The sequence below is a fragment of the Podarcis gaigeae genome, assembly GCF_964106915.1.
Source record: "Podarcis gaigeae genome assembly, chromosome: 2".
NCBI lineage: Eukaryota > Metazoa > Chordata > Lepidosauria > Squamata > Lacertidae > Podarcis > Podarcis gaigeae.
Genome location: NC_139679.1, coordinates 36,462,398 through 36,476,330, shown reverse-complemented (window position 1 = coordinate 36,476,330; position 13,933 = coordinate 36,462,398). Strand labels below are relative to the sequence as shown.

The 13,933-nt window shown below is 42.0% G+C and overlaps 2 protein-coding genes across 5 annotated transcripts in view; one reads left to right on the top strand and one right to left on the bottom strand.

The window, feature by feature from the left end:
• The window catches only part of UNK (unk zinc finger), a 51,532-nt gene extending 44,844 nt beyond the window's left edge, over positions 1-6,688 (bottom strand). For 2 of the 3 annotated variants that reach the window (XM_083725657.1, XM_083725658.1), the window contains exon 1: positions 6,554-6,682. In XM_083725657.1, the coding sequence (XP_083581783.1) occupies positions 6,554-6,651 (98 nt within the window). In that variant the 5' untranslated portion in view covers positions 6,652-6,682. Of the gene's footprint in view, positions 1-6,553 lie in introns of all 3 variants that reach the window. The other variant, XM_083725659.1, reaches the window with a different exon arrangement.
• H3-3B (H3.3 histone B) lies at positions 6,423-13,932 on the top strand. 2 transcript variants are annotated; one of them, XM_083725737.1, is made up of 5 exons: positions 6,423-8,928; positions 9,102-11,304; positions 11,823-11,970; positions 12,240-12,393; positions 12,510-13,932. In XM_083725737.1, the coding sequence occupies exons 3-5, from the start codon at positions 11,843-11,845 to the stop codon at positions 12,636-12,638; spliced, it is 411 nt and encodes a 136-aa protein (XP_083581863.1). In that variant the 5' UTR covers positions 6,423-8,928; positions 9,102-11,304; positions 11,823-11,842; the 3' UTR covers positions 12,639-13,932. The 2 variants fall into 2 exon arrangements, with proteins under 2 accessions (XP_083581863.1, XP_083581864.1); XM_083725738.1 differs by lacking the exon at positions 6,423-8,928 and having other exon boundaries at positions 11,224-11,308.
• Position 13,933: the final 1 nt, after the last annotated feature.

Sequence of the window (13,933 nt, the reverse complement as noted above, 5' to 3'; positions counted from 1 at the left end):
AACAGGGAAGTATGTGAGCTATTTTGTCTTAGCATAAACCTTGTAGCCTGCAGCCAACTCCTAAATAATCCCATTGACTTAATTAGATACTGCAGCCCTAGTGTGACAGATTCATAACAGAGTTAAGCCAAAGTACCTTGACTGAAAATGAAACCAAAAATGCTTCTCTGAGAAAAAAAAATTAATTGCTAAAATCAACAGAATTTTCAGGTAACTGCCCCAAACAGGTTTCCCTATTAATCAGCAAGTTAATCAGCTTGACCATGTGTAAAAGCAGGCTGCTACATTGCAAAAGTAAAACCACATCCAGCAATGGAGTAAGTTTTGCTCAGTTTGGTACAGAAACTACGCCTGAATCGGTCTGCTGTAGGTAGCCATGAGGTCTGTGTTCATAGTCCCCTGGCTAGAAGAAAACATGTTGCCAAGATCAAGATGCAAAATTCCAAAAAAGCATTACTTAGAAATCTCACTGAAATCCTTTTAACACCAACATTGTTCTATTTGCTTATAAAAATAGACCACTAGTTAAGTGTTTTGCATGGGAATACTCAAGCAAATATTTCACATGATCATTTTACTATGAAAGGAGACAAACATACCATGCCAATAACTACATTTGATCTTCAGCTTCTTCAGCACAATGAGCTTTGTTCACATGGAAATCTCACTGCTTTTCACGCTTATTACTCCTTATAGTTCTCGTCTAGTAAACTCTTACTGTCTCTTATTCAGGCTTTCCCTTTTAATAACTGCTCTGCAGACTGCAAGTGGAAGACCTAATGGTTGACTGATAGAATTAATATGTCATACTCATTGCTTGAACTCTTGGGGTTAAAACAAAAATAATTCCTTCCAGTAGCACCTTAAAGACCAACTAAGTTAGTTCTTGGTATGAGCTTTCGTGTGCTTTCTTCTTGGGGTTAAATCACCTCAAGCAGACATACCTTTGTTTATAACTTTATTGCACATTTGTGGTGTTACAAAAAAGGCAAATTCAGGAGTGTATTATGATTCTATGATTTCACTCACTTTCTTGCCTTGTTTACACATGACTTTAAACCAGTGGCTCCCATAGTGTGCAGTACAGCCCTCTGGGGTGGGTGAGATTACCTAGGGGGGAGCTTAGAGGTACGAGGTCAGCAGAGAGGTGCTGGAGATGTAAATAACTATATGACTTCGAAAAACTGGTGTCCCTGGATCAAGTTCATCACTATCTAAACGAAATAGTTTCAATTGCATTTTCAGTAAATATGCAATTAATGGTTATTGTTTTGATGTTTTTGTGTTATTGTACTCCTTAGTGGCTTGTGCAAACCACTATTCTGAATACAGTGGACGCTCGGGTTGCAAACATGATCCATGCGGGATGCACGTTCACAACCCGCAGCGGCGTCTGCACAGGCTGCAATTTGGCGCTTCTGCGCATCCGCCCAAACCTGGAAGTAACCCGTTCCGGTACTTCCGGGTTTCGGCGGTCCGTAACTTAAAAAAAAGCAACCTGAAGCATCTGTAACCCGAGGTATGACTGTACAGCAATGCTTCTTATACAGAAGGGTAAGGTAGGAAGCCCTAGAGTTGATTGTATGCAACGAAGGGGACGGTGGCTCAAAAAAGTTTGGGAACCACTTCTTTAAACCATAGTTGAAACTTAACTGTGGTTTAAAACCCTTGATTATTTGGAGAGAAACAAGCCAACAGCCTAACTGACAAGAGGTTAAACAGATTTTCTATTGGTCTAGGGATAAGTACCTTGCATAGCTTCTTGCTCCTCTCCACAATTAGAAGTCTAATAAATTTTATGAGAGCATAAAATGGCAAAATTGTTCCAAATAAAAATAAAACCAGCTTTAGTTGACACAGGATTTAGGTTTCCTTTCTACACATTTTAAAATAATATAAGTTCTGCGGAGTATACATAGCCTTGGTGACAATGCACCAGTGCAAACTTACTTCTACGTAACAGAACTGGGATACACACAAGCACAAACCATAGTTTGCCAAAAAAAAATAAGGGGGGGGGGAGATGAACTATGATTTGCTTAAAATCAGGAAGGAAGTGTTGTGGCATGCAAGGGAAGGTGGGATCATGTGTGCCAGGGGCACGAGAACGGTCCTTAGGCTTGTTTAAGTAACACCAAAACCATGGTTTAGCTTTGTATTTCAAGCAGCCCAATGCCTAAACATTTTATCTTTCTCACACAGCCACAATTTCTAGATTTGTGTTTTTTAAATGGCATACAAAAACTACTTTTACATTCCAGCAACAACCCCTTCATTATTATATTCCTTCCATTGTCAATACATTCCAGTTACAGATACATTCCAACATCTTATAAAAGAGAGAAAATGTTGCTACCGTTTCAAGCCCAACTACTTTAACCAGTATAAGGTGTACAGCTGCTTAAGGACACAGGAATACTCCCTCCCTCTCCCTCTCCCTCTCTCTCTCTCTGGGTTGTTATTTTGCTTTACCCAATTATCAAAATTGGAAATTTGCTTGCTTCTAATTTCCAAGATTAAAAACCCTCCTAAAATTTTAAAGGCTTAAGAAAATATGTATCTGCCTCTAAAGAAGATACAGGTATGTTGTGGATCAGCATGTCTGAACTCAGTCATCTTAACCATGTTTCATTATGAGACAATTAGACATAAAAATGATAACTGATCATATTTCAGTGTCCCTAATATAATGTGGAAAGCAGTGTTCTAAACTCTCATTGTTCTATGCGCATTTTGTGAAACGGAATTTCATTAGTGTGAGCAGTTTCTGAGCTCTGAGCGCAGGACTGTGCCTAAGATTTCAGATTAAAACTGTGGAGTGGAAGGAAAGGAAGACCTTTTTCTGCCTCCCTACAGAGCCTAGGGCTTGCCAATCAGAAGGTCGGCAGTTCGAATCCCTGCGACGGGGTGAGCTCCCGTTGCTCGGTCCCTGCTCCTGACCACTTAGCAGTTCGAAAGCACATCAAGTGCAAGTAGATAAATAGGTATCATTCCGGCAGGAAGGTAAACGGTGTTTCCATGCGCTGCTCTGGTTCGCCAGAAGCGGCTTAGTCATGCTGGCCACATGACCCGGAAGCTGTACGCCAGCTCCCTCGGCCAGTAAAGCAAGATGAGCGCTGCAACCCCAGTGTCTTCCGCGAGTGGACCTAATGGTCAGGGGTCCCTTTACCTTTTACTTCCAGCTACTCTCCAAAGACTAGGAAAGAGACCCTCTTAAGAATATTAGGGAGGGAGGTAGGGGAAGGACTAGATCATATGAAAAATGAACATAATATTTTAGCTGCAGTTCATTAATTTTCAGCTTTGTATTCTTGTTATAAGACCCTGATGTTGGGAAAGATTGAGGGCACAAGGAGAAGGGGACGACAGAGGATGAGATGGTTGGACAGTGTTCTCAAAGCTGCCAGCATGAGTTTGACCAAACTACGGAAGGCAGTGGAAGACAGGAGTTCCTGGCATGCTCTGGTCCATGGGGTCACGAAGGGTTGGACACGACTAAACTACTAAACAACAACAATTCTTGTTATTAAAAAGTGTGCCTAGATATTCCATTGTTGCACCCATAACCTAGGTTTAAGGTGCCATTTAGCTCCTAGCTTTCATATCTCAGTTTCTAACGCTGGTGAAAAGTGGCTGTCAGGTTTTTTTTCTGGGGAAGGCAGATTCAAGCAACAATAATGTTTCTTCAGGGAGATATCTACAGTCATCAGCAACTTGTATAGTAACGATTATCTCAGTTCTCAAAGTTTTCACTTTGCAAAGACAACTGTTTAATTCCTCACAGTAGATGAAGTCATAACACACTATTAAATACACATATTACTAATTACTTCATAAATATGCACGTAAGGAACAGTCCAGCAAGAAATTCCTTACACTTATAAGCAGATGTTAACTTATTAATAACTTCAGTACATTCAGCACACTTTAGTAACTTTTTGAGAGAAGGGATCAAGGACAGATTACAGTCAGCAGAACCAGAAGACACATGGTTCTCTCATTGCAAAAACAACAACAAAACAACAACAACAAATAAATGCCAAAAGTATAAGCAAATGAATGCCAAGCATTACATTCTGTGAACACAAATGTGTTTGCTGCACTAAGGCTGCAATCTTAACCCCACTTACTCCTAAGTAAGCTCACACTTACTTCAGCATAAGCTCTGATTACTATAGTAAAATACGTGTGATCATGCAAAGAATAGACTGCATTTGAAACATCAATTTGCAAAGTCTACCAGCAAGTCTTGTCTGAGCAAATTTTTACAAGAAAACTGATTTTTAAACCTCACAGATGAGTTCAGTAAACTTTAAAATAATCAAAATGCACCCACAAGGCAAAAATGAAAAAACACACCTATGAACTGTATTCCTGGTATCATTTATTTCACCATTTGATTTTGTGTGTGTGTGTTACAGTCATACTTGTAAACTAGGCCTGATATAAAAATTGGTTGAGTCCCAATTGACCAGCAGAACAAATACCCCAGCAATTTTGCACAACAGTTATGTATCCAATTTATTTTATTGTTCAACTTTGCCTGCTTCAGGAGTGTACCACATTCTGGCTGGGAAGCCATTAATTTCAAAACTTATTAAATAAATGAGCATTTGCATGGAGGAGGTATACTGGAGCAAGCTACAGCAGCAGGATCTTCTGTGTTACAAGTAAGACAACTCTGCACTAACATTTGTTATCAGTTAAAACACAGTGACCGCTTGTAGCGGTATTACTAGCTCTGAAACATTTTATTGATTTACAACATTTTAATTCCACTTCTCCATATCCTTGAGACAATTCACATGTCCAATCAGAAGTATGAGTTCAATGGGTTTAGTCCAAGGAATGTAGGTACAGTGGTACCTCAGTTTACGAACTTAATCCGTTCCGGAATTCTGTTCTTAAACCGAAACTGTTCTTAAACCGAGGCGCGCTTTACCTAATGAGGCCTCTGGTGCCCTTCCAGACTGTTTAACTGTTCTTAAACCGAGGCGCTTTACCTAATGAGGCCACTGGTGCCCTTCCACCATTTGGATTCTGTTCTTAGACCAAGGTAAAGTTTGCAAACCGGGACACTACTTCCAGTTTTGCGGAGTTCGTAAACCAAATCGTTCTTAAACAGGACTGTTCTAAAACCGAGGAACCACTGTATAGGATTGCAGCCTAAGATAGATGGGTTGCACTTTCTCAGTTCTAACCTGGCTGTACTGCATTTCTGGCCAATTCCGTGCCATATATTAGCTTTGCATTATACCACAAGACACATACAAAAATGGAGGCTGTTTCTAGCGTAGTACCACTGTCCCACAACACTATGCCAAGGTACTAGCATCCTTTGTGGATTTGCACCTGCAGTGCAATGTTACAGAGGTTGGTGATGTCACCAGCGGCACATAATTCACTGTCTGGTCCAAAATACCTGCATTTGCTTAGCCAGTTATTCACAGAATTAGGTCACAAGAGAATTTACCAGGATTTCTGAATGGAGTGAAAACAATACTTTCCTCACACAATTGCCACAGAACACTAACAGGCCATTTATTTCAGAACTCAGTATCCCTTTGACATTTTTCTACCAAAGCATTTTGTACTACAGCGACTGAGGAAAAAACACTATTTTATGCTCTCTCTTTTGTTACCATTTCCCCCCTAGAATTATAGCAATTTACTCTACATAACGTTTCTCCTGGGCTTGGCATCCTTCACTTCACAAAACACACACCACAACTCCCCTTATTCTTGAAATGTTAACGGGGCATCTCCTGAGAGAAACTAACCCAGTGCCAAGGAAGAACAGCAAAGAAAGTCAAAGCTCTGGCAAAGAGCAGCTTAGATTTTATGAGATGGTCCCTTTACTCTAAAAAAGACAGTTCGAAATAAGATAAAGGATCTCCTTATTTGTGTTTACTACAAGCCCACGGCCATTAACACGAGGTTAGTACTTAAGAAAGAAAGCGAAGATTATATAGAAACATAGTAAACTAAACCACTTGTTTTTCCAACATTTGACTTCACAACCGTCCTACTTGGCGGCATGGAAAGACGCATTACCGTTTTACTAAGCAGAAGAAGGCAGAGTCGAGATAGAGAGACACTACCAAGTACAAAACAGATGATTTGGGGAAAGTGGGGCGAGGAAGATTACAAGAGGTACCCAGTACCCCCCTAAAGTCAACGTAAAGAAACCATGGGGTGCGCGAGCCGCAACGCATCATGGGTATCGCGCGCCTCAGCTTGTGGGGTGTGTGTATTATGTATGTGGGGTTGTTCTTGCGCGCGCACTCGCGCGCGGGAACGGAAAAGCGCGCGGCGGAGGGGGTGTCATCTCCCGCCCCGCCCCCTCCCACTCAGGCGAAATTCCACCGGCCCAGGCCGGCCACGACCGGTTCCAGCCGGTTCCGGGCGGGCGGTTGGCTTCCGTGCGCGCGAGCCGCACGCTGCCCGCTGACGTCAGGCGTGTGTGGCGCGCGGGCGGGTGCCGGGCGGAGGGGTGCGGCGGCGGCGGTCGCAGCAGCAGTAAGTGGCGGCTGCGGGTGTTCTCGCTACGTACGTGTAGTGCTGCGGCTTCTCGGGCTGCGCCTGGAGCGCGCTGGCGGGCGCCACCGGCCCGGTCGCGGGAGGCCCGGTCGCTACCGGGCCCTTCGACATGCTCCTGCCTTCCACTCCCTCCGCCGCCGCCCGCTACCACCGAGGAGGAGAGCTTTATTATTCACTCTGCGCGGTCCGCACGGAGACCGCAATGCGCAGGCGCTGCCGCCGCCATTACCGCCCCGGGTTACCCAAAGCATGCTGGGGCTTGTAGTCCCGGTGATGGCGGAAAGTCCCCCTTTTCTTCTACTGGGCTTCCGGCCAATGAAACTACAACTTCCAGGGGTGCCGTGCGCTCGCTGCCCCGGATTGTGCAACAGCGCGGGGTTTCATAGGAGTTGTAGTTCGGATGAGTTCCTCCATGGATTGCCATCAAGCGGATCTAAGTAGAAGCAGCGCTATGCAAGCCTCGAAGCGTTTTGAACAATTTAGCCGCACGTAAAACTGATACAGCCCGATCCAAACGATGTTCACTTGGAAGCAAATGTCAGCAAGCGCAGATGTAGGAATGCAGATGTAGGAGTTGTGCACTAGTTCTTCTGGTAAAAAAACTGTAGGATGTTTATTTAGTTTTAAGATGGCAAATCAGTACTGTATGCAATTCTGGTTGACAACGACAGCTTCTATAGTGAAAGAAAATCAGGGCTTTAAAACAGTTGATTAGACGAAATCCTTCTCATAGAATGGTTTGCTATCATTAGAACAGGATGAGATCTTGTCTGCTGTTGTGAGGTGTCTGAGTAAATATAATAGTTTGTCATAAACTATGCCACTTACCTATAAAATGGTTAAACCTTTACAGTAATAACTAGATATGTATAGCCATTGTTAATGCAATGACTTTATTGCACGTAAATTTATTTACATAGACATTTCAGAAGACAAGGTGCTTTACAATTCCTCTTTCAGTTGTGTAGTTGGCATGGGTCAAATCATATGCAGTACTGAGTACAGTGGTACCTCGGGTTAAGAACTTAATTCGTTCTGGAGGTCTGTTCTTAACCTGAAACTGTTCTTAACCTGAAGCACAACTTTAGCTAATGGGGCCTCCTGCTGCCACTGCGCCGCCGCTACAAGATTTCTGTTCTCATCCTAAAGCAAAGTTCTTAACCCGAGGTAATATTTCTGGGTTAGCGGAGTTTGTAACCTGAAGCGTATGTAACCCGAGGTACCACGGTATCTCCCTTCTTAGGTATATTATGGTGGTTTCTGTGCAGCACACTGCTTTGTATGTTGGCTTGAAAGTGATCCATACACTGTTTAGTGTGGCTTAAAGTTTGCATAGGACTGAAGTCTTATGCTCCCAGACTTTTACAATATTTATTCAGAAATGAAGCCATTTGGACTAATTTCCAAGTAAACTTTTGGGCTGAACATGCCTTTTAAACTTTCTTTAGAAGGGTTGGAGTCTCCCCCTCCCCCCCCCCACACACACTTTCAGGCTCTTTATGGCAATATTTCAGGTACAATGTTGTATCCTGTTAGTGTTACATATGGTGGTGAGAGTAAGCTTGCTTATCCTTTAACATCTGGAGTCAAGGAGTGAACATGAGGACTGGAATACTCAGTTATTGCCCAGTTTGAAACTGGTTATGGCCAAAGACACAGCTTAATCCTATCTCCTATTGTATTTGTGATGCAAGCACAGGCTGACACCACAACATGCGAGTTCCCAGAGAGATCACAGGTGCTACATTCTTCCCTGGTCCTCCTATTGCTCCGGGCTAAGCCATGGCTTGGCCTAGCGGTGTCCTCCAAAGCCAGAACCACAGTTTGTCTAGAGCAAGACAAACCATGAGCCCAGGTTCAGATATAGTAAGCCAAACCATGGCTTAGCTGATGGTAGTATGGCAGGAGGACGACCAGGAAAGCAGCACAGCAGCCCCAATCCCCTCCAGGAACTTACACATTTACACAAAGCCATGCAAACTATGTTGGTGTGGAAATCAACTAGCACAGAAAGGTGCTTGCCCTTAAAAGCAAATGGGAAATTGCTTTGATTCAGTTCTTAAACAGGGCAAAGCTATACTGGAATTAGAAGCCAAAGATATCCTGGACTGGTGGGATACAAGGAATTGATTGCCTCTCTCCCCCATGTTATAATGCTTCTGTTATTGGCAAGGGATATGCTTCTTTGAACGTAAGCAATGATAGTGCTATTTGAGTGAAAGATTGCCCTTGTGTGATGCTGGGATCTCTGAAGCAAGTCTTGTGCTATCAGCAGCAAATCATAAGTTTATGGCTGGGTGTTGGTAGAATAGTTTCATCGCAATACGATTTTCTTAGACTTATATTCTTATTGATAGGTGTGCAAGACAGACTTACTAATCTTATACAGTTACAGATAGGTAGCCGTGTTGGTCTGCCATAGTCAAAACAAAACAAAATCCTTCCAGTAGCACCTTAAAGACCAACTAAGTTAGTTCTTGGTATGAGCATACCAAGAACTAACTTAGTTGGTCTTTAAGGTGCTACTGGAAGGATTTTTTTTTTGTTTTAATCTTATACAGTATGTCGAAAGTCTCCCACCTCCGCTAGTTAACTTATTTGTCTATCTCACTCTTTATGTGTATGGGTTTTATAGCAACCAAGTGGTTTTGTTAAATAAATAAATATCACAAATCTCTAGTCATTAGTCCTACTCCTGCAGACTTCAATTTAGTTCATTTGATCTAATACACAAATGCTTTGAGGAACCCAATACATCATTTATTGCATTGTTATTATCATTAAGGGGGACATACCTATGTGTCCAGTTTGTCTCACTGTAGACTGACCAAATAAGTATACCATGGCAAAGAAAAAGAGGAAAGTTAAACGTATTCAATAGAACAATAATTAGTATTTTATTGTGCAATCAATTTATAAGCATTTAGACCTTTTTTTTAATGGGAAGGGGTGTGGCAGTGTCGTGGTGTCTGTTCTGTGAAACTTGGGTTTTCTAACACCACAGTAATATATATGTTTACTCAGAAGTCCCACAAAGTTCAATAGTGTTTACGCCGAGGAAAGTGATTATAGTACATACACTACAACTAAATAAATAATAAGTACATAAAAGTACAACTATTTTCTATGTTTGATGTTCAGTAAAAAAATATAGTGCTTAAAATGAACAGCATTTGGTCACACCTGTTTGGAAATGCAAATGTTGTGCATCTTCATGCCACACGTATTAGTAATCTGTATCACTGTAATAAAATTTTTGTGAGCTAGTGGAGGAGCAGGATTACATAAGGTGTGCAGTATATGTCCCATTGTTTATATCTTCAATTTCATCTTGATTGCACATATAAAGTAATTTCAGCACTGAGTGTGAAACAATTTTGAGATGCGTCTTCCTTTCAACAGAAATGCCCAGTCTAGTAAAGATTATGTAATTGGTTTTGCTGTATCTGAAGGCGTTTTCAAACCTTACCAACAGAGTGTGTCTTTTTTGGTACTAAGACTTGTCAAAATTGCATCCTGTTAAATACTAGAACTGTAGGATTAATTAATGTAATCATTAGCTATTGTGTGATCAGTAATACATGAATTTAGAGAATGCAATACCTGTGCTTTAATAGAATCAGGTATATTGCTTTTAATTAGGATGCACTTCATATATAAGATGTATAAGAAAATATGTCAATAGTTTTGTACATATCAGTAGTCTATACTTCTCATTGCATTTCACACCAGACTGCAGTATTAGGCCCTCATCCTAGAAGCTGCAGGGAGTTTGTATAAAGAAGCTAAAATCACTTAACATAATGTGTATTTGCTAAATAGGAACTTTACATATTTTAAATGTTTTGTTTTGTAAATATGTATATGTTACTTATTGCAGGTATTTATTTGATCATGCAAGCCAGCTAGAGTACCAAATAGAGTAATAGTTTTCCTACCAAAGTATTTGTATTTTACCCACTAAATTTGATTAAGAAATATTTGTCTTCTATATACTGTTAAATTGAAAAAAATATAAAATTTGTAACCTTAGTATATTTGAGTTATGATTATGTGAAGGGTATTTTAAAGGGGCGTTTTAATCTGTGTTCTGTGCAATATTGTTTAATAAATAATCCGTGTTCTGTGCAATATTGTTTAGAAAATAATTATTGACTTATGTTTGAAGTTTCCTTTTCCTTGGTCTGACGCTAAACAGTCAGATATATTCAAATACGACTGCAACCTTCCTACCTGGCTTTACCATTTCCCCTCCTACAATAATTTATGTGGCAGTATTTCCTTCTGTTTACCCGCCTCATTCAGCCTGGGACACTCCAAACGGACAGCTTTTCTTTCCCATTGACTTTCCATTGTGGAGCTTTGCAACAAAAAGTAGGATCCAAACTATGTTTTCTGCCGGCCAATCACAACCTTCTCCTGGGCTCCAATTCCGATTGGTCTGCTTCAGCTCACGATGCCCAATAGGAGTGCAGCTTTAGCAACCAATCGGCTGTCGAGGTTTCATCCAATCACGACCGAGATTCGGGGAAACGGCCTTTGTGTCAGTTAACGTCACGGCGCCAACGGAGGTAGACGCCAATGGCTCCGTACGCTGCGTGTCTGTATTGTGAGGTCATGACGTTCTCGGCCCCCTCCCTCTATAAATACAGTGTCCCCGCGCCGGGGAGGGGACAGTTGCGGGTTCGTTGGGGAAGGAGTAGGACGTGTACCTTGCGGCTGGTAGGAGCGGAAGTGTATTTAAAGGCTCCGTTCCTGAAAGTGGTGAGTTTCGGCTTGGGGCGGCCGGAGAGGGGGGCGGTGGGTGGGGGCGGGGAAGGTGGACGCGTATTTCTCGTATTTTGGGCCGTGTTTCGTGAGTGGTGGGGGAGGGGTGGTGAAGGCCGCTTTGTTCCTCTTCGCCCGTGGTGTGTATGTCTTGGGGGGAGGGATGAAATAGTCTGATAGCCGTAGTCATGGCAACGTAACTACCGGCGGGGGTGGAATGGAGCGGAATCGTGGCTTCGGTTCTACTACTACTACCGCGCGTGGGCGGGAGGCAGCGTGACTCCTCGTTCCTGTTCCCCGGGGGAATGTCCTCCGTTGGCCGCCGCGGAGGGAGCAGCGCCCAGACATCTGCTACTATTCGTCTTGCGCTGCGGTTCCTCCGAAGAGTGGCGGGGAGGAAGGAGGTTAGTGGAAGCTGGCACGAAGTGGTAGGGAAAACACTATAAAGAGTCAGAAGGGAGGGTGTTAGGGCTAGCGCTTCCGTTGCTAACCTCTCGTTTGCTTTTTTCTCCTAGTAAAAAAAAAGTAAAGGGAAATGGCCCGTACCAAGCAGACTGCCCGTAAGTCCACCGGTGGCAAAGCTCCACGTAAACAGCTGGCTACCAAAGCTGCTCGGAAAAGCGCTCCCTCTACTGGTGGAGTCAAGAAACCTCATCGCTACAGGTAATTAAGGGGGGGAGAATAAGAACATCTGCCCTTTTTTTAAAAACAGCAGTGAATTCCGGAAAGCAGGCCGGGGTTCATATCTATGCACTTAAGAGATGATAAGGGTTGTATTGACAGTACCTTAAAGTAGAGTCTGGTTTAGGGAAGTGGTTGCCCACTCCGCAGCACACTTTTCGCTGTTTTCAGGAATGCTTTTCTGCTGGCAAGATCTGAATTTAGATATCACAGCTTGGGGCCTTGTTCACACTATTCTACTAATTTTGTAGGCCTGGTACTGTGGCGCTGCGAGAGATTCGTCGTTACCAAAAGTCCACGGAACTTTTGATTCGCAAACTTCCGTTCCAGAGGCTGGTAAGGGAGATTGCTCAAGACTTCAAGACAGACTTGAGGTTCCAGAGTGCAGCCATTGGTGCTCTGCAGGTATGAGTGTGTTAATAGTTACTTTTAACCAGGTATGCTGTGGGGGAGTGGGGAAAAGGGCTAATTACATGTACCAGTTCATGGTTTCTAACACTGTCTGTCTTGTTTTAAAACAGGAGGCTAGTGAAGCATATCTGGTGGGTCTCTTTGAAGACACGAACCTGTGTGCCATCCATGCCAAGAGAGTCACCATCATGCCCAAAGACATCCAATTGGCTCGTAGGATACGGGGGGAGAGGGCTTAAGAGGAGGCAGTTTTTATGGTGTTTTGTAGTAAATTCTGTAAAATACTTTGGTTTCAATTTGTGACTTTTTTTTGTATGAAATTGTTTATAATATGTTACATTTGTACTTAAGTCATTCCATCTTTCACTCAGGATGAATGCTAAAAGTGACTGTTCACATAAAAACTCAGTGATGTGAGCTTTGTTGCTCAACAGTGACAAGTTGCTAATATGCAGAAGGGATGGGTGATCTTTCTTGCTTTTCATGCATGTTTCTGTATGTTAATGACTTGTTGGGTAGCTAAAATTGTAAGGTACTAGAATTGATATAAATGTGTACAGGGTCTTTTTGCAATAAAACTGGTTATAACTTGATCCAAGTGTTTAACAATTGGGGCTGTTAAGTCTGACCATACATCACTGTGATAGAATGTGGACTTTCAGAAGGGTAAAACTACAAGTCTTAACCACAGTGTAACTTACAGTTTCCTAAAAACGTAAACCTGGCAGCTATAGAATACACTATGTGCATTTATAATAGCTATTTTATATATTGTAGTGTCAACATTTTTAAATTAAATGTTTTACATTCACCCAAGGAGTCTTGTCATTGTTGTGGGGAAAGTAGTATTACTATTTGGTCTTATACTATCCCTGCTCAAATCAAGTTAAGCCTGTTCTTTGCTTGGTATGCAACTCCAATTACGGCAGAAGCTTGCTGTACTTATGTAACCTAGAGTGATTAAACGCTTGCTAATTTGGAAAATAGTTTTCCCCACTTCTAACTTATTAAATAAACAGAACACTGTCAGACTTGGTGTTTTTAGGCCTACTTTTAGTGATCAAAGTACTCAAGTGGTATAAATTTGGTCTTGAGTGTTAACACCCTATCCTTGCTGCCTTGGTTGGTTACTTCATGTACCCTTTTTCTCTTACACTTTTGGATTTGTTTTGAACCAGTTTGAGTGATCTCGCCATTTATATTTTGAAATGCAGCTTCCATTTCTATAACCAAAGCAGACAATCAGGCTGTTATTTTTTGGGGAGTGGAGTTAATTCTTCACCTAGGCTGCTAGTTGACAGCCCCTGGCAGCAAATAACAAAAGTTAAAGGTGTAAAGGGGGTGTACCGAAAAGTGTATATACAGTGTTCTTCAGATTCTTATTTCTGATTTCTTTAAACAATGTAAGCACAAAACTAGTAATGCTACACACTGAAAAACTGAACTGTCATAGTAAGTTATGCTTGACTCATTACATTGAATCTGTCTCATTTTTAAATGTAGAAACTTTGGTTAATACAAATAGTATGCAAAT